At 38.3% G+C, this 25,884-nt stretch overlaps 1 protein-coding gene across 1 annotated transcript in view; it reads right to left on the bottom strand.

The window, feature by feature from the left end:
• The window catches only part of TRHDE (thyrotropin releasing hormone degrading enzyme), a 209,084-nt gene that overhangs the window by 31,597 nt on the left and 151,603 nt on the right, over positions 1-25,884 (bottom strand). The window contains exons 10-13 of the mRNA XM_039570645.1: positions 24,953-25,041; positions 15,749-15,882; positions 15,595-15,650; positions 522-669 (exon numbers count right to left, since the gene is read on the bottom strand). Of these exons, the coding sequence (XP_039426579.1) occupies positions 522-669; positions 15,595-15,650; positions 15,749-15,882; positions 24,953-25,041 (427 nt within the window). The remainder of the gene's footprint in view (positions 1-521; positions 670-15,594; positions 15,651-15,748; positions 15,883-24,952; positions 25,042-25,884) is intronic.

Genomic DNA, 25,884 nt, shown 5'->3' with positions numbered 1-25,884 from the left:
AACTGCATTGAATTCACCATGGATTTTGGGATGAAATAATGACTACAAATCTTTGCTTCAGTTGCATGTATTCTTTTCAGTTGTGCCTATATTTGCTGTTGTTGCTGATCTTGGGCATCCAGCTAAATATCACCGTGGGGCTCCTCAAAGGGGAAAATCTGGCAATAGAACACTTTGGCTCTTTAAAGTGAAATACTTTACTTGTCATAACATTTTACATGAGGGATAATTACCTTTCCTTCTTCTAGTCATATATGCCTCAAACAACAGTTATCACTGTTCAAATGCAAATGAATCAAAGCTTGATAATTGCTATGTTTAAGTAGAGTAATTAGGAAGAAACTTAATATCCCTAGCATGTTTACAGTATCTGACTGGGGAACAGTTCGAATCTTGACAATAAAAGGAGGGAGTAAGAGGTGAAAGAAAGAAAGGCAGGAAGGACAGACAGATGGAAAGAGTGAGGGGAAGAAAGAAAGGAAGAACTAGAGAAAGAAAGAGAGGAAGGCTGTATCTCTTACATTGAAGATATTGTAGTTTTCTGTACGGTCCAGCAATTTATCTAGAGGATAAAGAGCTCGGCTGGCAGCATGCCAAGGCAGAAAATCTTTTTCTTCTGAAAGGTATCTCATAATCTCCAAAGGAATATTCTGAGGCAAATAACCAGCTCTGCACAATAAAAGAAGCCATTAAATTGGTTTTCAGAAGATATTCACAATGGGGCATAAACTACTTCTTTTTTTTCCCAAATGAAATTAAAATGCAGAAAAACACGATAAACTCATCACACTTTAATGACATAAAAGTCAACCTTATAAAAAACCAGCAACTCGAAGTCTCTCCCAACACATGCAAGCATACTGATTTGATGAAGCAAGGCAAGAACACACATGAAAGAAAACCAGATAAGCTATCTCTACTTTGAATGGATTCCTGTGGCTATGAAAGACATGAATGAAGAAGTAACTGCCTTTAAGGAAAAAAAAAAAATTTAAAAAGAAAAAAGATACCCAAAACGAAAGGAAGGTGTTGCTTTGTTGACTTCTAAGACAGAAAGCTGCCTGCATAAAATCAACAACCCAAGGCATTTTGCTTGATGAAACATTTCTAGTGACAATCACCAATTGAAAAGAACTAGTGCTGAAGAAGAAGCTTTAGTTTTACAGTTATTCTCCTCACTCTTTTCTCTCTCCTTTAGAACTGCCTTGTCTTCTATCCACCTTAAGTCACTTTGGAAGGACTCATCCAGTGACATCACTTTGGTTCAGGATGTTCCAGCACTTTGCACATAAAGTATGGGTTTTTTCAGGTGTTTATGAATCAACCAGCTAAAATTTTGTCCCATTCTTTTTCTATCATGAAAGACCTCCCCCTGCAAGTGAAAGGCTGGGGGGGGGGGCGCACAGGAAGGGTTTTCAAATAATAGCATTACAAGTAAAATGCAATACAGACACAAGCATTTGACAGCTACTTTAAAAACTGAGTACAGAAAACACCAAGCTTTAGGCTTTGCTCTCACTTTCTTTTTCAGAACAGCATTTTTTCTTAACTATCCAGACTGCAGAAACAAAGTACAACCCTGTGGGTGTGAACTTTCCAGAAACACATTGTCTACTCTTCTTCTGATGCAGGTGTTTAAATCCAAAAGGAGATAACTATCTGCCTAGAGAGGAGATAACGATTCTCTTTCCATTAAACACTTCAAATCAGCAAGGTAGATTCCACAAAGTTCAATTTAATAGGCTACAGTGTGATATAGCTTCAGAGACTAGTTTTTCTCCTTCATTGCAAATTTTCCGTTAATTTCCATCAATGTCTGTGGAAGAAATGCAAACATACGGCAAACAAATAAAATTACACACATTAGTACAGAAATTAATCAATGCATACATGTTAATATGAATTTTTATCTCTGCTGTAATAACGTGTTAAAACTGTCTTGCTGAAATACTTGAAATTGTTTCCTTGCAATGTGCACCACATCTTGCTGGCCTTCATTTTTCACACACTCTGTTGGAAGAATTACACTCTGTTCCCTTCATGTTCTCAGGAAAAAAGTGAGTTCATGTAACAGATTTAAAAGTATCTATCCCACCCTCCAGTCTGCTTCATGTCATCTTTGTCCACATTTTATCAGCTCTGTTTTCAACTCCAGTTCCAGCACACACTAAAGCACAAAAAACAAGATCACTTGGGGAGCTCACTGTGCCAACTGAGGAACTGAGCAGATATGAAATAAAAGTGGCAAAGCTTTTAGAGTAGGTAACGGACAAAGTCCAATGTAACTGAAGACAGAAAGTTACTTCATTTTATAGGTCTTGGTTTTGAAGCAGCAGAGTATCATTAAGATGAATTCTATGTCTTAATACTCTGTAATTCATGGAGCCAGCAGCATGCTGAACTGACTGCAGTTAAAAATTTTGGAGATAATGTTAGCAAAGAGGTAAACTAGCTTAAAGTAGCATACAGGTAGCTAGTTTCTAATAGGATTTATGATTATTTTTACTGATAATTTGATTGACATGAAAAAGTGTGGAGTAAGGAACAAGAGGAATAGCTCTAGGAAACATGCTGCTTAAGGAATCAACAGATTAATGTTTATTATAGTGCACTAATGGACATTTAAGTTCATGTTTTGAAATTAAATCTATCTATACTAAGTGCAAAAAGGAAATCAACGCTGCAAAACAAACAGATTATTTCTTTTTAAGCTTAACTTCCCCATAAAGTCACATAAGAAGTGGACTCAAAAATTGATCTCTTAATCCCTAAACTCAGAGCTTCCTAATGAGTTTTGAAATCATGATTTTTGGCTGATGATACTCATCCTGTTCACAACAGAAGCTGCTACTCTCATCACTCACTGCTTCTAACTTCTGAATTTATCACACTATTCAATTCTGCCTGTCTCACACCCTGACTCTCACTTTTCCTATTGTTTCCCTAAGAGTGTAGTGCAAATTACACAAATAGATTTTGGCAAAGTTTGACTTTTTTCCTGTTTATTCCTGACCCTCCTTCTCTGAGTATGACCCTAGAAGAGCTTATGCCCAATATCATCAGAATCACCCCCTCAACCACATATTAATCAATCCATCCCAAGAGAAGGGATAGGAATGAAGGGAGATTTTTGGGGATGGCATTATTATATAAATTATAACAAATTCATCACTTCAGATCATGATTTAGAGGACAAATGGCTATGGCTGTTAATATTAAACTCTTCTGTCAGCACATCCTGGGCAGTACAGATGCTAAGATGCACCTCTGAGAGAACTTAAGCAGAGACATATCTCAAATCCTCCTACAGTGGCAGTTAAGACAGCCAGTTTCCTGAAGAAAACACAAGTGCATCAGGAACATTACCTTGGCAGAATGTTCTTTATATTCTACACTATTTTATTTCACGGATGCCTACAGAAAACCATGATAGCCCTATTCTTTTACCGTAGTCGCTAAGCCATATTTATGAACTTTTTATTCCAAATACACTGCAGTCCAAGACTAATTGGCACTAAATAGCTTCTGTCAAGAGGTGGTAAGGATAGTTATTGTTTCACCTTTTTGCATAAAAAGTTTACATTCATAGTTGAGAAAACAGGATGTAAGGAGAAACTCTCACCCTAATCATAAAAGAGATAAACCATGAACCATAAAACATATAAGAAGTCCTAAAATCCAGATCACAGATCTAGGACCTGTGAGAAGTGTCCTGGGAGGTAGCATGACTACCATGACAACCAGGTCAGCAGAAAACAGAACCTAGACAAAGCAGTGTGACACTGTGGTGAGCTATGCTCTAATATTCTGCATCTTCACAAAGCACAACTGGTGTCTTAACTTTTGTATTTTAGTACAATCATCCTCTTTTAGTTTACACTAAAAGCTTGTTCAGCGCTAAGAGAGACTTCAAGACTCTGCTTTCCCAGGGAATACTGCATTCAGTAAGAAGCACTGGCTCATTTGAACGGTGGCAAACCAGACAAAGGGTGCTGGCATGATTCTAGGATTCTCCTTCATTATCCTGGAAGAACTAGGTTCAAAGATGGTTACAGAGGATCTGGTCAGCAAAAGCATTTATGGAGTAGGACAATAACCGAAATGAGGAAAGAAGGCAGAACAGAGAATGAGTCTGGTCTGAGTATCTCCATGAACTCTGTTGGAAAAACACAGATCTGTAGAAATGTTAAACAGAAATGTTTAACAATAATTATAACAACAGTAAGAAAACTAAAAGTAGCAACCTTCCCATCAAAAGGAAAACTGTAAAATAATTTCCCTGTCATATATTTGCCTAGAAATGTTCACTCAAAGGTACTACAGAGTGTAAATTTAGTAGATACTCTGCACGTGCAGCTTGACTTATTACTCTCTCTTTCAACAAAGTCACTGAAGGTCATTGACAGAAATCCTTATTTTTCTTTTGTCTTTTTAGCCATCAATCATATTGCTATCTTTAAGTCCAGCAAAATTACTGTCAGACATTGCCTGTCAAAGTCCAAATGCATGAAAGTCAGGGCTAAGAGACAAGGTTCTTTTCTAGCCTAGCCATCTTGGAGGAAAATTGAAATATTGTCTGTCACTAGGGGAATAACTGATTATGAGCTATACTGAAACCAGGTAACAAGCATAAACACCACAGAAATACTGTGATGTCCAACCTTGTGTCTAGTCTGAAACAGGCGCAGTTTTCTCTAGGTATGTCTCCAGGAGTCACCTGAAAATCTTAGCAAGCATGTATCTGCACCTAAAAAAATTCTGCAGAGGAACCTGGGATAGTTTTAGCAAGTATCTTAACAGATAAAATAGTTAAACAGTGTTGATATGTAAACAGTGGCTGAAAGCATACTGATGTTCAGGTAAAACATTTATCAAGGGCAAGGTTAAAAAGTTTTGTAAACATTTTTCATCTATAGTTAAAATTAAAATTGAAAGAGCCTTAAGAACTCATTTAGTCGCTCCCTACCCAAAGCACATTCATACCAGTGCCATTCCTGACAGAAACTTTTCTTGCTTATGTAGGCCTCTACCAATGGATAATCCTAAGAACACTACTATTTCAGTACTCCTCTGCCAAGAGGCATGAATAAGAATATCATAGCTCTGGTCCTTTGCCCTATAACTCTTCACAGAAGAGTACCAACAGATCCATTTCATGTTATAAAATGATCTATTGTTTACATATCTTCAGTATAAACTACAAAAAGCAGACATCCCTCTTTATAGTGTTTCAGATTGGAGCATTTTGACCTGACATCATGGGTCATATAGAAAGCAGCCTAGACTTAAAACAGCCTTTACAAGCCCTTTCTAAGCCAACTTTCCCCATACCAAGTCATTTGAAACACATGAATACAAAAGCAAAATTTAACCAAAAAGATCACATTTGAGATGCTTCATTGCTTTATCAATTTTTATGTAACTGTCCTCACCCATCAGTTTACTAGCATGTCAATCATTCTGTAGCCACCACTACACACAAGCACGTGCTAGAAACACAGAACCACACGAGGTTTGTCTTATTATCTACATTCCTGATTTCACAGTTGCCTGCCAAACTGAAGGGGAGAACAGATCAGGAACATTGACTGGCAAGAAGATCTGCTTTAGTTATTAGACAAATTACCTCTAGACAAACATCCTGTTCAGCAGGTTTTTCATGCCAAAGAAGGCTGCTGATGAACTGTACTGAAAATGTGATCTATCATTTTTATGACAAAAGGTGGAAAAAGATTTTCCAGAAGTTATATATAAGTATTAAGTGGTTTATGATACCATATCACATCATATAAGCACCAATACTTAGCAAGGTACTATTCTGCTTACCCTGAAGAAGTTGCTATGGTGGCCACTGCAACAGAGAAAAGAGGCAATGAACAGAAAAAGAAAGTACCGAACATGGTAATGAAATCTCTCTCACAAAGAATTCCCAATACAAATCTCATGGCAATGAAAAATAATCTTTAAATTACATGAGCTTTTAATGAGTCAGATAAAAGCAGAATCTAGATTATATTATGAAACATCAGTGCGTATTCAACTGCATTCTGACCTTGATTTGTTCTTTACACTGAGCCACTGAACTTATGGACAGATCCCAGCACATTCATTTTCCCCTTAGGGACAAAGTACCAAATGGTAGTGTAATTGCCAAGGGAAAATTATTACTCTGTTCTGAATTATTTCTATCATAAATCCAGCACCAGTCAAACAGACTCTGTCACAAAAACGACAGGGTTGCTGTACAGTGATGAGAGTCCCACATACAAGGGCACCATAAATCCTTTAGTCCCACCACCCAACAAAGACATTATAAGTCATGTGTTTAAATCAAAATTAGAAAATCCAAGCTGGCAGCAAACTGGTCTGCATTGCTGAAACAATGGAAATGAGGTGATTTACTTGCTGCTGGTTTAAAATTCACCCCGCCTTGTCTGTTTCTTAGAAATGTGTAAAACATGACTAGCTTTTTGTCTGGGTAATTTTGAAGGGGTGAAACACAGCTCTTCAGAACGCAGATGTGCAATTCAGATTAACATCATTTCTGTATCTGTTTCTGTGCAATATATGAATAATTAGACTATACTCATTAACTCCTAAAGAGACAGTTTAAAACAAGTTGGGATTCTTAATAATTGATTCATTCTTTTACGTTAACAGTAAAGTGTGTGGATTAGAATAACTCACAGAGAAACTTCCACCAGTTTAACTATATTTAACTGTATCTGCCTTTTTCATTTTTTCAGGACCTATCAAGGACTGGTGTCTCTACTAATGTATTCAGGATATTCTTTCCCACAATGCTTTAACAACAATTCCTTGATGGCTGAGTAAAAACATATATGTTGAACCCTGACATGTCAAAAAACTTTGGGCAAGGTGAGCCATACAACAGGGAAATTAACTGGTAGTCAGAGATTTCCCCTTCCACTCCTGCAAGGCTAGAAGTCAATGATTAAAAACTTAGGATGACTGGCATCCATGTTCAACCACAGAACCTGGAGAAAGAATGTTTTCTCATAGAAAACTAATGGGCAATCTTTAAAAAAGGCCCTGTGATCTCCAGTATCAAAGAATAATCTACCTCACCCTTCCCTCCCAGGGTTGACTTTATATAAGGACCATGTAAGAACTTGATTTTTCTAAGACACCGAAGTGACCTGATGGAGGCATTATGATCTGTACCAGCTATGGATTTCCACGTAAACAAGACAGGAATGCACATCTGCTCTTTGATGAATGCAACGGCAACTTTTGGCTTACAAGCTCATTTTATGAAATAAATTTAATTAGCATTCAATCTCTCCAACATTAAAAGACTCAGAGAGTAAGACAGTTTTCAGTGAAGCCTGCTTCTCAGTATGTTTTCTTACATGCAAAATATTTAAGGACTCTTCAAGTGACATTCAACTCCACACAAGAGCATTTGAAGCATCCTACAAAGAATAGTTCAAATTCAATGTAATTATCACAGTATTATGTGGCTTAAATTATCTTGCACAGTTTTAGAGTTGCCACATAAGCAAAGCCTAATATTAATTTGAATTAGTCACCTCTGTTGAAAACAGAAAAAACCCTCAAATCTAAACCCCTCTATGCTTGTAAAAATGCAACAAAAGAATTCCTTCAAACTGTAGTTCACAATCTCTCCTTTCCTCTTCTTCCCCATATGAAAGAAAAATTAATTAAAAAGGCATAGTACAAGATGAAAAGGAATAATCTTACTGCTAAAAATTAAGGCTACGCAGTAAGTTATGTCATGTTTTTCATCATCATGAAACCATGATTTTTGAGAAGTATGTAATTCACAGAGTTAAATTAAGTAAAGAAATTTGAATGTATTTCAGGGGCTAATAGACATCAATTCCAGATGACTCAATTATTATAAGTGTTATTTATTTTCTTTCTTGGTGATTTTTGTTGGGAAGGGTAGAATGAAACAGCTCTTCTATTCATTAAGTTGTCAACAGGTGATGGTATCTATGAGAGCATGTTTGAGCAGAATCAAAATTGAGTTAGTTTATTATTATGCACAATACTTTTTCAGCACTCTCTTTTGTCCTGATCTAATGTTTATAATTTCCATATCAGTCAGCCAAGTGAAATATGTGCTTAAAAGCTAGAAATTTCATATGGATAGCATAGAATTCTGATCTTGAGAACACACATGCAATTCCAATTTTGTTTGCCAGAATACCTACAGAATTGGACATTACTTTTCTAAAGGCAATTCCAATAAACATATTTATAATAAAAAGATTCTCTGAAATTCTCTTAAACCCTCACCTATTCTCTTATCTCCATTTTGCAGAGAGAAAGAAGACACAAACATTTAAGTGATTTCACCAAGATCACCTAGGAAGGCTACAGCAGAAACAGCATCCCAGGTTTCTTCAGTCCCTGTGCCTTAGTCATAACACAGCCCTTCCTGTCATTTATTGCTTGATTTCTGGGTAGAGGAAAACACACTTCTAGCCAGGTAGAAAGGATCCATTACAACATTCAAGCAGACAGAGCATACATGGACAAAGACCAGACCTCCTCTAGACAACAATCCTGGTCAACGGCAATCAGATAAACACAAAAAGTAGGATCATTCTGAGAAGCAACAGTGCAGTCAGGTCTAAACAGCAGGCAAAGGAGTGAGTATGATAGCAGACTTCTTTCTTTATACTAGTGAGGCATCAGTATTGTCTTTTATAACTAGAAAAGTTGGTTTATGCCTTCATTCATATATCCTTTGTTGATGCTGGGAAAGTCAAGTTGTTTAGATCAGCACCTCCAGCTTCTCCAAGTGGCTTGTTTTTGCTATCTTAACCAATGTAGCAGAAGGATCTTTTGCTCTCCATATTAGTCCTGTCGGACCCACAGAAAGGAAAGTAATCGGGTTCTGGCGTAAGGGTAAAGAGTCAAAAAACCTGCTTGTTTTGAGAGGACAGTTGAGGGAGGTAGAGATTAGGATTGATCAGGCAGCTGTGGGGAAGAAAAAGGGCTATGTAGAAGTCCCAGGGAATGGATGTATGCTTGCTATGAGAGGATAGGGCCCTCACAGAATGCCACAGGTTTCAAGGTTGTACAAAGACTTCCCCCTGCCCCACCAACACAGATTCCTGAAGTCCTATTTTCAATTCTTAGCTCTGTTTCCAGGATTTGAAGTAGCGAAAAAGCCTTCAGAAAGCTCCACTCATGACACTAGTCTTCTTGTTTCATCTCAAACTCAAGTATTATTTTGAAGCATAATTCAGACCTGGTTCAATTAATGTTCCCAAAACAAATCTCACAGACTCTTCCCTTGCTCTGTCATTACACAGCAGTCCCTGGCACCTGCACAGCAACAAGGATACAAGCTGACTTCAGAGACCAGCTTCAAATCTAAGAGACTATGTGGTAAAAAGACAATGAGTTAACAAGCATTAGCTAAAAATAACTGTCACTCCCTTGAAACCAGAGTCAAGTCTTCCTGACAGTTTATTCTGGGTGTGGCCAAGAATAGAGTTAATGTAGTTTACACGAAAAAACAATTACTGCTATAATTATTCAGAAGTACCAGAAATAATTTAGGCAAATTTTGCTGGGATATGACTAGACAAAGACCTTCCCTCTGCACTAAACGCTTTGCAGTCAGATTACAGTGCTGGATCTTAGTACGTGCTGAAGAGTCTTCAACTTTTTTCCTGTCTCTCAGCAGGTATTTCTATCTTTCAAGACGCTATCACAGCACCAACACTTCCCTGGAATGTGCTGTACAATTGGCTTTACTGCCTTTAGCTATGTAACAGGATCAGATACACAAATGATACATACTACAAAAGCAGAATTGACTTTTCATGTGCTTAGTTGCAGGAATTGCTTTGATTCCTCTTGTTACAAACACATGCAAATGTTAGCTGAAATATGTATCTCCACATAAAGCAGATATCAATGCTGTGATATGTCACAAAACGTATGGTCTGACGTGCAGCATATGGAATGAATGCTGGCAACCTTAAAATAATTGTAACTTTCTATTTTCTCTAAAAATGGCACAGCTACTTTAGCCCATTGAGAGAGTATTTATGTCAAAAGGAACCCAAGAACTTCTGAAGGAAACTACACTTAAATCAATTGCTAGCGAACCATCACCAAAATTTGCCTGACAGCGAATGGGAGTTACTATGGCATCTGCTGAAATAATTCAGATGAGGCCTCATTTATTAAAATAGTAAATCTATACCACTATTAATCAAGCGTGATACAAAGTATTGATCTAATACTCACTCCCTTAGCTGGTACTCAGAGGCACCAATTAAGGGAGCTGCATAACACATCTCGTTTTCCTCTGTGTTGAACTATGAGAAAGTGCAATCAGGAGTAAAGGCGAAGGCTGGAGTAAAACAGCAGTTCACTCATTTAAATGGATCCTATATGACTGTTTCTGAATATCCCAACAAAACAAGGTCAACAACCCTGAATGTGGCTGTTGAAATTTTGAAACATTTTGAAGTACATTAATTGCGCTGAGAATTTCTGTCTTTGTCACCCACTTACTATCCAGACCCAGCATTTCACATGGGCCCTCAAATGCCTTGACTTCTCCTGACATTACACTGAACAGGACTTGAAGTAACACACCCAAGCGTAATACGGAACCAATTAGCCCACTTATATTGGAAGACTTCAAATGCTACAAGAAATGAAATCTTAATCTCTGTGAAGGAAAACAGCAATAAAGATCATTTCAACTCCATAGTTCGGTTTTGTTATGTGTGGCAGCTGGTATGGGGTCTGTAGCTCAGACCCAGGAAGCCGTGACCGGTCCAGAGAGATGGCCCTGCGAGGAACCGTCATCCAGGGACCATGCAGCTTTTCCTTAGCCACTGGACTGCCTTTGCAGAGAGGTGCCTGCTTCAGCAGGATAACAGCTCTTTAGTGATTTTCAGCTAGTGATTTCAGCTCTTGCTCTCCTCTCTGGAGAGGCAATCTCCAGGCCAGACCAGGAAAGAGAGACAAGAGGCCCGTGTGGCATTCCCACATAGGTGACTATTGTCCTGCACCGGCGAAAGATGGCCAGTGACAGGCTTGCTCTCCCGACTGAGCTAGCCAGGCTTCTTTTATGGGGATACAAAGGTGGGTGTGAGAGGGTAAAAGCCAATGGGTTACAAAGGATCTACATAGGGTCTCCCAGAGGATCATGGTTCTGTGTCCTTTCTCACTGTAACAGAAGAGTTCTGGCCTTTCTAAGGGGGGCTTGCTGGGAGATTGTGTAATCTCCTCCTATCTCAGCAGGCTTCCTGCCAGGGCAGGGGCTGGGCAGGCTCCACAGTTATGCATATATTTCCACCATGTATTTCAAGAAAACATTTTTCCAATTTAGCAGCAATAATTCTGGATTTTATATGGAAGTGTATGAACTATAGGCTTAGTTACACAATATCTCTCAGTTTCCAGAAATAAGACCAGCTAATCATTATGTGGGGTGGTGTTGCCTCAGGTGGCTGAATGGATAAAATGTTTTTGCCTCAGTGTCAAGACTCCACAGCCAGGAATTAATTTTTTTAAGAAACAATAAAATAGGGGATCCTAAAGACATGATTCTCCAGATCCAAAACGCTATACTTGATTAAGTGAGATTTACTTTTTAAATTAATTCCTCTTTACAAGTTGGTGAGAAAGTGATACGGAGTCAGCATTAGCTTCCTTCAGTATTTTATTTCTGGAATCAACCTTGGAGTCAAATGCACCAGCTGTTAAAGACAAATTTGTGTCAAGGGAGATAATTTGGATTTATATATTGAAAAGTAGGTTGGTACTGCCTTTTCCCTTGCCCTCAGACTTGGGTTTTATAGAATCAGCAGAACTCACAGCTTGGAAAGAAACAAGTCACAAAGAATTGTTTAACACCAGGAAAACAATCATCATAACTCATCATATATCTATTTGCACCAGGATCCTGGTTTTGGTCTGGTGTATGAAATTCTGATAGAGAGGAACACTTACGAAGGCCATCTACAGCATGGAAATCACTTAGTTCACAGAAAATTTTGAAGGTACATTTTTTTCTTGTTACTCATTTCTGATACAGCTCTCGATATTTGTGAAGCCTACAGGGGCAAGCTTCATCTGAACAGACTACAGCTCAGTCTGCCCCTAATCTGTGCAAGGAAATGGACAGCACTCCAACACACTCATCCATCCTTGGAGCAAAAGAACAATTATCAACAACACCGCTTCACGCTTGCTCATTCAGTGCTTACAGAACTGGAAACAGCAATAGCTATTTTAGATGACAGTAAAAGAGATATTCACAGTCACATCTGATTCAACACTGGTTAACATTAAATATAGACCAGACCTATTTCTTTCACATAATACTACATTAAGTCAACCAGTTTAATGAGGGAAATCTTTTATGAAGATTTAGAGCCCATCAAGGAAGAACCAGGGGTGACACAACACTCCTAACATTGAGTAATTGATCTTATCCTATGTGGTTAAGTGGTTTTGAGAGGTCAGGCACATGTTTCTCTCCATTAACTGTCAGTGCACTACAAGGTGAGAATGTCAGATTTACAGGTCTACCTTTGGGATGCCTAAAGTAAATTGGGAGGCATCCCACCTCATATACTCACTAACCAACCCCTTATCATAAGGAAAGAGGAAGACGTGAGAATTTGACAACATTATTCACATTCTTATGAAACAGCGCGACCTTTGTTATTTATTGTGACACTGCTTATTGGAGCTCTCTGAAATGTCCTCTGCTCTGTTTAAGGTTAGAAGAGAACCACAGTTCTGTTTGTCTTCTCGTGGCTTCTGGGCTTTCTCAGTCAATGTTAACTAGTACAATTTACTAGAATCCACACATTTTTAGATTCTACTGAAACTTCATACAAACAAAAGATAAAGAATCTTCAAGAAGAAGGGAAGAGGGAATTTCAAGGTGCTATTCTTGCTCAAGAATGTGGGACATGAATTTCCATAAACTATGTTCTGTAGCCAAGGCTACTGCTTTTCAGATCTTAAGGGTATGTGCATGCACTACAGCTTTAAAATCTGAAAAACAAATAAGTTGTAACTTTCTATTGTTATTATTCCACTCAACTCTCCTTGATGAATGTTATACAAACCAAAATACAGCAAGAAGGAAGACGAAGGAATGTATTTCCATATAAAATGGACAAAAACGTATGAAATTAAAGCTATAGAGCTTAAAATATTCCTTTGTAGTATCAATTCATTTATGTTGTTTATTTTCAAGCAATCACTATGCTGGACAGTAAAAGGATAATAAACATTTCAGAGAAATGGAACCAAACACACCTTTACAAAATAAAATGTGGTGTTCCAAAATAATTTATATGAGCACTTTTTTTCATTTTTCTCCAAATCTAAATATTAAATTTTACTAAAGAGAAGAACTGCACTCATTCCACAAACAAAATCAATTAGCAGTATAACGACATAGAAATAATCATATTAGGACATACAATATTGTAACAGTGGAAAATTGAGTCAAATATTTTTGGTATTTTCTGTATCAAGTTCAACAGCACACTAGGAAGTACTTCAGCAGTTTCTAAGAACGACAGGGTATTTTGAAGAAATACAGGCTCTTCAGTACAGTAAAAAGAACTGTTTACATAAGAAATAATTTTTGAAAGGATCAGCATGAATGTAAAAAATTATGTTTTAATTTTTGCATTATTTTATCACTGAAAATAATAGCTAGGGATTAGAATTAAAGTATCCACAGTTCTCCTCTCTCTCAAAACGTGCATGTTTACAGTCGTAGACAAGAAGATAACACATCATTGCAACTAGGGACCAAAACTGAGGACTGAATTACTGTTAAAAACAGCCAGATGATCATTAACAAAACAAAGTCAAGTTTTTATAATGTAAAATCTTTTGAAAGACTTCACAATGCTCTAGTGCAGTTACCTCTGAAAAGGTGCAGGATCCAGTATCCTCATGAAAGTACTTTGGAAAATTAGTGGGGAATGCATTACTCATCTAATCTTTTGAGTGGTTTTTAGATAGATGAGACTTGGCCAGACAACATAGGTTGGGTCTTCAATCAAGACCTCACTTTAATTCTTCATGAACAAGACATCCTAGAGCACCGACTCAACACCGACTCACCTACAAAAATTGGCTTAAGAAACAGCTTTTTAAAGGATCTAGACTTTCAGGGAAGTCTAGCCACATCTGACTGCATTCAGTGCATGGAAAAAGAAGATGCCACACTGACTCTGTATAACTGCACACTACTTCTGAAGTGTCAAAATCAAACACAATTGGAACAGATTATGACATTTTACTCAAAATTTGGTAGTTCTTCTAATAGTCTAAATATTTCAGAATAATCTGCAATATTCTCCTAGACAGAGAGTAGACAAATCATGGTCTACTGAAATCTGATGTAATGACCTATTTCTAGCTCTTTACTGTTATCAATGGGAAGATGTCACAAAGCAAGAATGAAGGGCAGTGCCAAAAGCAAATGGATACTCCTTTCCCTATGATACCTCCTTCCCTACTACATCTCTGGACTGTTAAGTAAGTGCTAATCACTACTTTATGTCAGCAGCAGGAACAGAGTGGTAGGGCACACAACTGTGTTTTATTGCAGTGATGCTGGAACATCACTGAGCTGTGACACTGTGACTGAAGCCCAAACACCTCAAGTGACCATCTGTAGTTAAATGTACCTCAGTACTACCAAGCCTTGTGAGCAACAGCAGAAAACACAGTAGTATCAAGAATTCTTTTCACGCTACCTTTGACATTACAGTGAAAGTAAAATCACATTATTTGCAATTTTTCAATTAAATCTGTAATTATGCAGTTAAAACCCTTTACTAATACTATGTCCCCAGGTACCTCAAAATCAAAAAGTTACAAATGTTCCACTATTTTCCTCTTGTTTTACACTTTCACTATCGACATATTGAATTTCAAAATGGGGACAATTCCATTGTCTCAATTTGTAAAGAAGGCAGTACCTAACCAGCACTGTATGTGCTAATTATTAACTCTCATCATATTAAACACAAAATGCTGCATAAATTCCAGAAATGCTCAATGGGACTGTTTTCCATTCTGTTTGAAAAGCACCACAGAGGGGGAAAAAAGAGTCTGTTCTAGCAGATTACAAGAAAAGAAAGATACTGGAAAAATGATATAACAGTACAAGTTAGGGCAAAATAATTACTGAAGCTTGAAGGTGCCTTCCATCTCAAATTAAATACAGCATAAGGATTAGTGGTAAAAGAAAGGAGAGGTGGGACAACTGGGAGAAACAGAAGGAAAAAACCTCATTCATTAGAGAAAGAGGAAAGAGATTATTTATCTGCAAAGCATTAAATGGAACTTGCTGCAAAATTGATCAGATCTCTTCAGACTCGGAAATACCCTACAGCAAATATTGATCAAGAGCAGTGAATGTGCTACAGACCGTGTTCATGTGCTATACGAAAAAAAAAAAGCGGGGGGGGGAACTAAAGTGTGTTTAAAACATACTTAACTTTGAAACACACGCAACTGCTGAGTTAATGGTTGCATGAGTTATTGCAGCAATGTGTATGAGGATAGATGATCTTCAGGAAAACATACCTGGCTAGATTGAATGCATCATCAATCAAGCCTGCTCGATTACTGACAGAGAGAACCTGTGAGGGGCAAGCACAAAAATTGAACCATTTAGGGTGATGAAACAGTGAAGGTTCATCTAGGAAAGCAGATTTTAAGGATCAGAAGAGGAGCTTACCTCATGGTTCCTTGTTAGCTGATTAATTAGCAGCCTCCAATTCCTAATATCATAATTAACTCTAAAGTATCCAGTCTGGTTGATGTTCCCCAGCAACCAACTTGCCTCTTCCAAAGCAGGAATTCTGTGGTGTTCTGGAAACAAAGAAGAAGAAGGGAAGGGGTCTTGGTTTTAACCTTAAACATTCTAAAAATGCATCTGTTACACTTTCACCTTCTTTAAATATACATGAAGGCAGTAAAATTAATTCAAAGACTAACAAAAATATTGTGTTGGATTAATAATTTCCTTTATCTGTTCTGATGTAGAGAGATGCCAGCTGACATTCACATGGGGACCTTTTACCCACACAGAATTTCAAGTGTGCTTTTTCTTTCCTGGGAAATATCATTTTTATGACAGGTACCCACTTTAAGTCTGGTACCCTTATTCTGGCCATGCTTAAATAGCTTTCTACAATTGTAACTCAAACAATTCAATGGATGTGCTACAGAGAGAAGAGTAAACCTGTGATTAAAAAAATAGATTCTTAAGTGTTTCTGCATGCATTTGATTAAGCTTTTACACTGGATTTTAAATTAAAGTACTTCGAGTTGTACAGCTTCTAGCTACTAACCACTGAGAGCCTCCTCTTTAGAGCTAGACCAATTAACCTTCTATCACCTAACCTGTTCTTCATCTTTCCCCTCATTTTAAGTAATCACTCTAGGGCTGAAAGTCTAAATTTATTACCGCATTTGTACAGTCAGGCACTCCACAACTATTTGCAGGAATACGGATTTCAAAATTTCAACAACACAAAAGCCCTGAACTCACAATACACACTTCCTTTTTACCATGGCACAAAGCCTCAGGCTTCAACATCTCTGGAAGAAGTCTTCAATCTAGTACATTATTTTGACAAAACTAACCATGAACTCTCGAGAACTCACTAAAAATTCAGAAACACTTTTTTCAACTAATAAAATTAGTTTTTACACTGTTGAAGGAATAGTCTTCTCATTCAATTTTAAAAATAAAAAAGAAATACATAAAATTTGTTATAATGTAATTCCATTAGGGAATTGTTTGGTGTGCTTTAATTCCCTGGAGGTAATAAATAGGAAAAAAGTTAGCAATATGGTCTTTGCAATTCACACATACTATCTAGTACATAGGCTGACTAAAGAAATTGATTTAGTTCAGTCTTTCTCATAAAAAAGTAATTTCTGAGGAAATAATAGTTAACTAGGGCTACAGATAAAAGTTGGGCTTCTTCCTTGATTAACAGCAAACCCACAACTACTATTTTAAGGTGCAGTAAGTACAAAGATCAGCAAGACCCCAATCTTAAAAACACATAATTACATGTTTAAATTCATGGACCTGCATTTTGCACACGAATTTGGATAAAAAAACTGCAGTATTAAAATAGAAAGTCCTCTTTTCTCCTAGGTAGTTCTGAAACCAATAAAATCTCTGAAAAACACACTTATTAGAAATATTAAGCCGAGAATAACTCAGTTGTTGCATGTTCAATTCAATTCTTTACGATCCAACATATCCTGCAGAAATAGGACTGAGAAAATCTGAATTAAGTCCTACAACTCTGAATTTCCCAGGCATTCAGACTGTCAAAGCACCTAAGCTGCTTTTGCCACACAATCTGATTTGGAACAAGGCTGTAACACTTGTGTGTCCTTTCCTCCACAAGGGGCTGTACAGATCAGTCCTAAGTAAACTCTCTTAGGCTTGCCCCCTGTTTAAATCCTTTTTTCATCGGGTCCAAGTCAGAACCAGCCCATTGCTCCACCCTACTTAGAGAAGACTTGAATCCTGTTCCTTTGTAACCTTATACCACCTTAATGCAGTACAGCTTTCTGCCCATGCTCTTTGGTAGCAAACTAACCTTCAAATGCCACCAGTCCTGAAAGCAGCTACTTGTAACTGGTTAATCCTTGCACCTCTACAATACTACATAAAAGCATACCTAATAGGCTATCAGCACACATTAAGCAATATCTGGGTAAATAAATACATTAAATGGAAATTTTCAAAATCATATGTAATTAAAAAATACATACACTTTTTCTTCTTAAAGCATTTATATTAAATTTTCACCTCCAAAGCGAGAAAATTACTTATGCTTCAATAGCGTATTGAATTATACTTGTCAGTCAAATATGACAAGTTCAGAATAAGCTATTTCACATATAACAGCTGTTCAACACCCCCAGTACATATCCCTATAAAGAAGAGAGTATCTTTTCCAAGCACGATGGCATTACTGCTGTTTCGGTCAGTTTAAATACAACCATAACCCCTCGCTATCATATTTCAATAAGACCACTTGTGTATTGACGTCCTCCTGAAATACAGGACAGGAATCTTTCACACCTTCCCAGCTCATATAGAGAGGTGGCTATTTTAAGGGACTGCCTGATACATATGCTTCATATAGCTCTATATAATTTTGTAGAATTTGATATTTGTGTCTGTCAGTTCTCATGCTTTCCTATAAAAGAAATTCTTTCTTTTGGTAATTACAGGCACTAAAAATTTCTATACATCTGGGTAATGTTTCCACTTACCACAAACACATTTATTAGTTTCCTATTAAAAGTATTATAGCTAGGGAAAAGGTAGTAACTCAGTGTTAAACCCTACATTAAACCATTCACGGCTTTCTAAACAACAACAAAGATTTCATTTGGAATGAAATCTATCTTTGAAGGTTTTAGTTCACCTCTTGAAAGTCATTCTAAAATATATATCCCATTGTATTTGACATTAAAGGGAGGTTTATTTAATCTTCTTCCATCAGAAAGTGTTTTTCCATGGTCATGTATTGTCGGGGGGCCTCAGAAAATAACACTGCTCTAAAACTCCTAGTTTTGCTGCATACATATAGGAAACATTTAGGATGAAATGGTTAAACTTTATGACATTTGTTTTGAAGTAAAAAAAATCAGTTAGGGTCTCATTCCCAGTTTGTCTGCTCTCAAAGTGTGAGATAGCTCTCCAGCTGGTGCTTGTGGCTTGAAGTTCTGAGCTCTCCCATCTCTCAAGCAACTTCAATTCCATCAAAACCAGCATGTGAGGCAGGTCTGGGAGCAGGGCGCCCTTCTGCAAGAGAGTACTCTCAAAAGCATGGACCAAATAGAGTTCCAGTACCATTTCAAGTGTTCAGACTCACAGTTGTTATTTTAACTCTTCACTTTATACAACTCCTAGCATACTAAGAAATTGGTTTATTATTTTCTTTTTCCCCCTGCTGGGGGAATTGACTCCATTTTGCTGCAAAAATAACTGCAGAAGTGTAGCCCAATTACCTGACAACAACAGCAAGTGAAATTTTTCTGACAAAAATGTGTTCCATGAGGAATTTCACAATAATCTATACTGGCTTTAACTAAATTCTGCAAATCTTCTTGCAAGAACTTTTCATACAGGGAGAAGGCAAAAAGTGAGAAGAGAAAGTTCTATCTCGCTTGCTGTGTTGCCATAGCTCCATACTGAAAGAAAATATTTTAGTATAGAGATCAACAAAATAAATGGAGCACATCAGGAAATATGATCATGTTCTATCTCACATAACTCTTCCTCAGACTACCTTTCCATCCATTAACATTCCTATATGATGGAACTGCTAATGTCTAAGGTGATACACAATGTAAGCAGCAGTCCTCTGCTAGGATCTTCTCTCGGCTGTTAGAATAAGGGGAATGATTCTGACTCACTCTGTCAAAATCACATAGGATTCCAAGTCCTGTATACCTGGCCCTCACGATGGCTGGCTGAAGCTCAAAGCAGGACCTGTATATTGATCTTTCTTCACAGTGCTTCCCTTCTTCCTGCTTTTGAAAGATAAAAGAGTGGAGTCTGGAAGCAACATAGGTAAAGTTCAGCAGCTGAGTCTCAGAAAAGAAAATAAAGGGTATTTTTCTAAAGCTGCAACTAATGCTCTGTTCCCCAGCAGGTGGCCAGCAAACCCCAGCTCAGAAGCATCTGTCTTCTACAAAACACTTCATGGAGCAGAATCTGACTTTTGAGTGGCTTAAAGTAGAGACTATCTAGTAGGAGGTGGCAAAGTAAATTGGGACTTGCTGTTGGAAGGCAATTGCCCTGTTCAACTTTCTTTCCCCCATCTCATCACAATCCTGAGGAGATATTAGAAGCAATCTGAACAGCAGTCACTTTAACTGAGGTAGGGAGGTCCATCAAAGGAGTATTTCCCTGGAACATAAATCAGGTAATGAACAGGAGGTGGGGGTGGAAAGGGCAGGGAGGCAGACTAAAGCTGTGCCAGCCAGCTCAGCAGCACTTGCTGAGTTGCATGGAGATGTTTCCTACTTGGAGACTGAGTACCAGAACAGTGATTCCCAAGGAATTTTCCAAAGCCCTGCTCACCTATTGGAAATGGATGCTAGCTAAACCTCCTCACTTGAGGTTAAGGCCAGTTCTGGATTTGCAGAAACATGCACAGGTGAGCCTGTGCTTCCACATCTAGTACACCTTCATCAGCAATAGCCAACACCTTCCCACAAGCCCTGCTAAGCAGTCATGGGGATGGAATGGGTTCAAAGCTGGTTCTTGACTCTCCATCCACTACTGATTTTGGGCTGATCCCAAAACTGTGTGGACGCATGATCACAGATCATTACAGCAACCACAAAAGAGGCAACTTATCTAGGAGAAACACAAACAAGTCCTGGAACTGTGACAGAGCAGAAGTTTGTAATACCAATGATTTCCACAGCGCCAGCAAAATTTATCATTCAGCACACCTACAAGAGTGAGGCACAAAGAGCACTGCAGCCACCTTAGAGTGATGTCTCTGACCTCAGCACGGACAGGAAGGTTCGGCATGAGATGTTTCTTTTGTGACTGGCTTACATTCACTTGAAGCAGAAAAGCCTCATCCATGGCCATGGAGAGTGAACAGGGAAAAGGTGGTGGTGACCTATTTGTGCAGCACTCTGAGAGCAAATGAGACAGCTCCATTTCACACACCAGACAAACTGAACCCAGTAAAAGGACCATCATACGAATGGCATACGAACTGATGAGTAGAAATATGGTTACATAAATGCTATGGTTCACTGGGTAAGAAGAAGAGAGATTGGCAGAAGCACTCGCAAAATGAAAAGCTTTCCAAAATATGACTACATACCTTCAACAAACAGGTGGGAAGAGCTATATTAAATTTGAAACATCCTGGATATTATGCACTTTGTCGAACAAGTTCCCAAGGCCTGGCACTGTCCTCCCTACAGGATTTGCTACAATGGACAATGAATTACAACTCAAAAAGATACTGCATATCTGTAATTTCCAGTGTATTCCTTCACCTTGGTGCTGTGAAGAATGGACAGACCTAGCACTGTTGCCAGCAATTGTGGTCACATGCAGTTATCGAAACTGATCCTGCTCAGCATATTGAACAGTCAGTGATCTGCATGCTCACTATCTCTGGTATGTAGCAGAGACAGAAAGGATGAGGACGGGGCAGCAACTCAATCATCCTAAAGTCATGTGGCTCTCACAAAGCTGGAGAGCAGCCTCACATCCCTTGTTCATGAAAATACCAACTGGTACCCTACAACACCTTGATGAGGTCACACAGTAGCAAAGAGGATGCAAAAATCAACAATTCTCTCTTTTGTCTTTCTGGATGTACATGAAAGAAAAGACTCTAACATCAACAAATAACCATTCTTGGTGACCTAGGGCAAGGCACAGGGTTTACTCCCAATGGATATTTTTATCTGAAATACCACCAAATAAAAGGAATTTTTTTTTATGTATTTCTATATGTAGCTTTTTCAAAACTGCTTTGGTTTCATTTCTCTCAGATAACCCACAGACAAGGTTAATATTATTGGAAGATTAGGTGATATGCCAAGGTGGTAGTCATCAACTTGAACACTTTTCCCTATTGGCAGCTGAAATGAGGTGTGTGATCAGTAATACATGACTATGTTGGGTTTGCATGGCCAGGTTTGGTAGTGGAGGGGAGGCTATAGGAATGGCTTCTGTGAGAAGCTGCCAGAAGCTCTTCCCGTGTCCAGCAGAGCCAACGCCAGCTGGATCCAAGATGGACATGCCACTGGCCAAGGCTGGGCCAACTGGAATTGGTAGTAATGCCTCTGTGATAACAGATTTAAGAAGAAGAAGAAAAAAAATGTTACTGCTCAGATGTAATTGTGGCCAGAGAAGAGTGGGGTGAGAACACGTGAGAGGAACAACCCTGAAGACAATCAAGGTCAGTGCAGAAGCAGGGGCAGGATGTGCTCCAGGCACCAGAGCTGGGATTCCTCTGCAGCCCGTGGTGCAGCCCATGGTGAAGCAGCTGTGCTCCTGCAGCCCACGGAGATCCATGGGAACACAGAGATCCACCTGCAGTCCCTGGAAGAGACCTGCAGCAGAGCAGGTGGATGCCTGAGAGGAGGCTGTGACTTTGAGGGAGGGACCCCACATTGGGGCTGGGGAAAGACTCCTCTTGCTGAGCAGTGGGAAAAACAACGTGTGACGAACTGACCATAACCCCCCTTCCCTGCCTCCCTGCACCACTGGGGGAGAGGAGGCAGAGCTGGGAAAGAGGGAGAGGTGGGGAGGGGGGGAAGGAGTTTCAAGGTCTGTTTTTAATTCTCATTATCCTGCTCTGATTTTGTTAGTAGTAAATCCAAATAATATGCCCAATTTGAGTCTGTTTTGCTGCGATGGTATTTGGTGAGGGATCTCTAACACAGACCTTATCTGAGACCCATGAACACTTTGTTATATTCTCTCTCCCCACCCCAGTTCAGTTTCAGAGGGGAGTGATAGAGGGACTTAGGTGGGCGCCTCCTGTCCCGCCAGGGTCAACACATCACAATAACAAACAACAGAGAGCTGTTCATTAGCTCCTATCCACTCTTCCAGTCACACTGGAAGCTCCTTCAGCTCAACATTTTAGTCAACAAGAAGGAATTGCCTACTCTTTCCTAAAAAGCACACAGAAACCATCCTCATGAACAGCATTTACTCCAAAGTTGATTTGAGTATCTGCATTTAATTACACTCACTTGAAGAACAATGTGACCACTTCCAATCTTCCAAATATCCTCTGGAGCAGTTTGTTTCACTTCCAGCTTGCAGACTTTTTCCCAGACTACCCACTGGGACAATACTGAAACTGTGTCCTCTGTACAACAGACAGTCTTCAAGATTCTTCCAGTCCACAAGAATCAAACCTGGAAGCTGTCCTTTGGAGTCTCAGAATTCCTCCCTCATCCCCATGAAACAAACATACCAGCTGCAGAGAAACTCCCAGGAATATCACAAAATCACATATACCAGCCTCAGCATGTATAATCAATCACACATTGAATATACATTCAGGCATGTTCTTACTGAAGCTTTTATGTTGAGGAATTCTTCATCTGAGCTAGACCACAATAAGTAGAAGCAAGAGGACATTCTTGCTCTAGTTTACAGTCTCATTTTCAATGAGGCACAGCCAGTGAACGAGTGAGTGAAAGTAATGAGGAAGAACAAGGATAATGACAATAGATCACAGTGTCATTGATTTGCTACACAGGAGACTGATGACTCGGAAAGGTTCCTCTTTAATTTCTACACAGTAGCCAGCCCAAAATAATTGCTCACACTGGCCATCATTAATTTGTTGATTTCTTGAAGGCATTCCAATAGAAGCGGTAGATCTTAAAAGAGTGGGTAGCAGTTTTATGGACTTGTTCCTCCACACCACTCAGCAAGTAAAAGGCGATAAGGAAGCATCTATGTAGATAATAGTAATATCCTGAACTTTGAAGGTGGGAGTGAAGGGAAGGAGGCATGCATGTGCAACCTAATGAGATGGGATGATCAGCTTGCTCTGAAGTCAGTGGGAACCTTTCTAATAACTTCAATGAGAGTTCAATCAAGCCCTAAAGGACAAAAGTAGATTAGGTCATTAAGGCAGACTATGAAAGTGCAAACAGGTCTTGAAGTATTTTGGAAGTGTTAATATTAAAAAATATGGCCAATGCAGTAAGTTTCTGAAAAGTGAGGCAGAATCAGTATGCTTTGATGAGAGTATGTTCCCCACATATGAAAATTGCTCTGATTGCAGGCACATTTATAGATCATTCTAACATGGGAGCAGCATAAAACATGTTACTTTCTCATAGGCTGCAAACAATCTGGGTAAAGAAACACACACCTTGTACCACTAGAAAGCCAGGGTACTCATATTTCTACTGACCATACACCACTCATTTTCAGTCCTTCTGGCTGCTAAGCTCTACGTGACTAAAATATTTTAGCAACTTACAAAAGAGAAAAAACATCTCACACAGGTTTGACTCTCTCCCATTAATTTTCTATTGCAGGGAAATCCTTTTACCTTTCTAATTATACAAGAAAGGGTAAGTTTTCGCTCTACAGACCACATGTCAGGGGGATGCATGCATCCTTCTTTTCCCTTCTTTATAATAATTCTAACTCCTCATATGTCTTCCCTCACTCTATTTAATTCCAGTCCAAAATTGTCAGATGATGTGGCACGAAGTGCTAGGGAAATAGATAAATATTTCATGAAATTTCTGTGGTGGGCTTCCTTTCTTGGGTGATAAAAAAACACTGTCGTCTGAACAGTAACTATTACTGTTACGATCATGCAGGAACTGAAGAGGAAGAAAATAAGTAGTAAGCAGAATAATGCACTTTTGAGGTCCAGCATATGGTTATCTAATAGAGAGAACAAATACTTTTGATAGATCAATAAGGAAAATTTTAATGACAGCAACCACTTCTTAGCCCTGGTTCAGACTACAGATCGAGTAAAAAATGCTAGAATTCTACATGTACTAAATCATACTCATCATATCTGCTTCATTATACAATATTACATTTAACTTTCACCAATCAATAAAGTGAATTGCATTCATCAATTATTTGATATGTGTTGCCAAATATAAAATAGTTAGCACTTTACATTTCTTTGTAAAAATTTTACATTATACTGTCTGAATTCTGAAATAATTATAAATCTAGATTGTTGCTCATCCTTCATTCCTCCTCCCTCCCTTCCCAGCTCTGCTTTTTTTGCAATTCATTTTAAGCAGTTAAAATTGGGTGCAGAGCAACTAAACAATTATCTAGGATCAATTCCAAAGATACAGTTGAGGAAAACACAAGTATGCTTTATGAGATTCCACTGGGAGGAAAGTTTATTTTTACCTGATTTGTTAGACACCCATATAATTGCCTCTGATGAGATGTGACTCGTATTTCCTACTGCAATTGTTAATGGAATCTGCCACAAGTAGCTGCAAGACAAAGGAGGGGGAATCTAAGAACAAAAATACTGAACTGATTCTTCTCACAGCAATCAGGGATCATGTCAAAGAAATAAAAACACAATCTCAGTAGCAGTGTAAAGATCTGTCGATTCTAACAAGTTACTTTGATTTTGAAATGCATTTGCTGTTAGTATCAAAACAAAGAAAAAATAATTTATAAGAAAATCCCAACCTAAATTATAATTTACATTTTTTCACACACTATCATCATATGAGGACTTTTTAAAAAGGCTTTTCCTAGTTTAAGAAAAGGCTTCACAAAAGAGGAGATAATGATTTCTCATATAAAGAACACTTTTTTACATTTACTTAGAAAAAACCTCCATATAAGACATGCTTTGATTTATAGGGACTTCAAAGTTTAAAAATACCATACTCTTCTAGCAACCTCTTAAAAAGCTACAATGGGCTTTCACTGCTGCTGGTTTATAAAAACAAAATGAATGGAACAGATCTCCACAATTTCTCCATCTTGGCACAATTTCTTACCACCTACGCATATGCAAACCAGACAAAACATGCTACATGTGGGTTTGGTGATGCACTGATATAATCAGACCCCAACTTCCCTATAGGGTATTACAAATTGTTTCTATTTTGAAGTAAATGTTATAAATAACATCTTTATCTCAATAAACAGAAATTGACTGTATGAAGTGAATACTTTTAGGGACAGATGGAAAGGATGATTTTCTTCATGTCTTTATCATCACCTCTATTCCTGAACTCTCAAAAGTAGCATTTCCCTCACAGGCCTGCCATGTCATTTTGTAAACCAGTAAAGGGGAAGTACTCAGTAATGGTACACGT

This window comes from Corvus cornix, chromosome 1A (assembly GCF_000738735.6).
Source record: "Corvus cornix cornix isolate S_Up_H32 chromosome 1A, ASM73873v5, whole genome shotgun sequence".
NCBI classification, from domain to species: Eukaryota; Metazoa; Chordata; class Aves; order Passeriformes; family Corvidae; genus Corvus; species Corvus cornix.
This window is presented reverse-complemented; position numbering and strand designations above follow the sequence as displayed.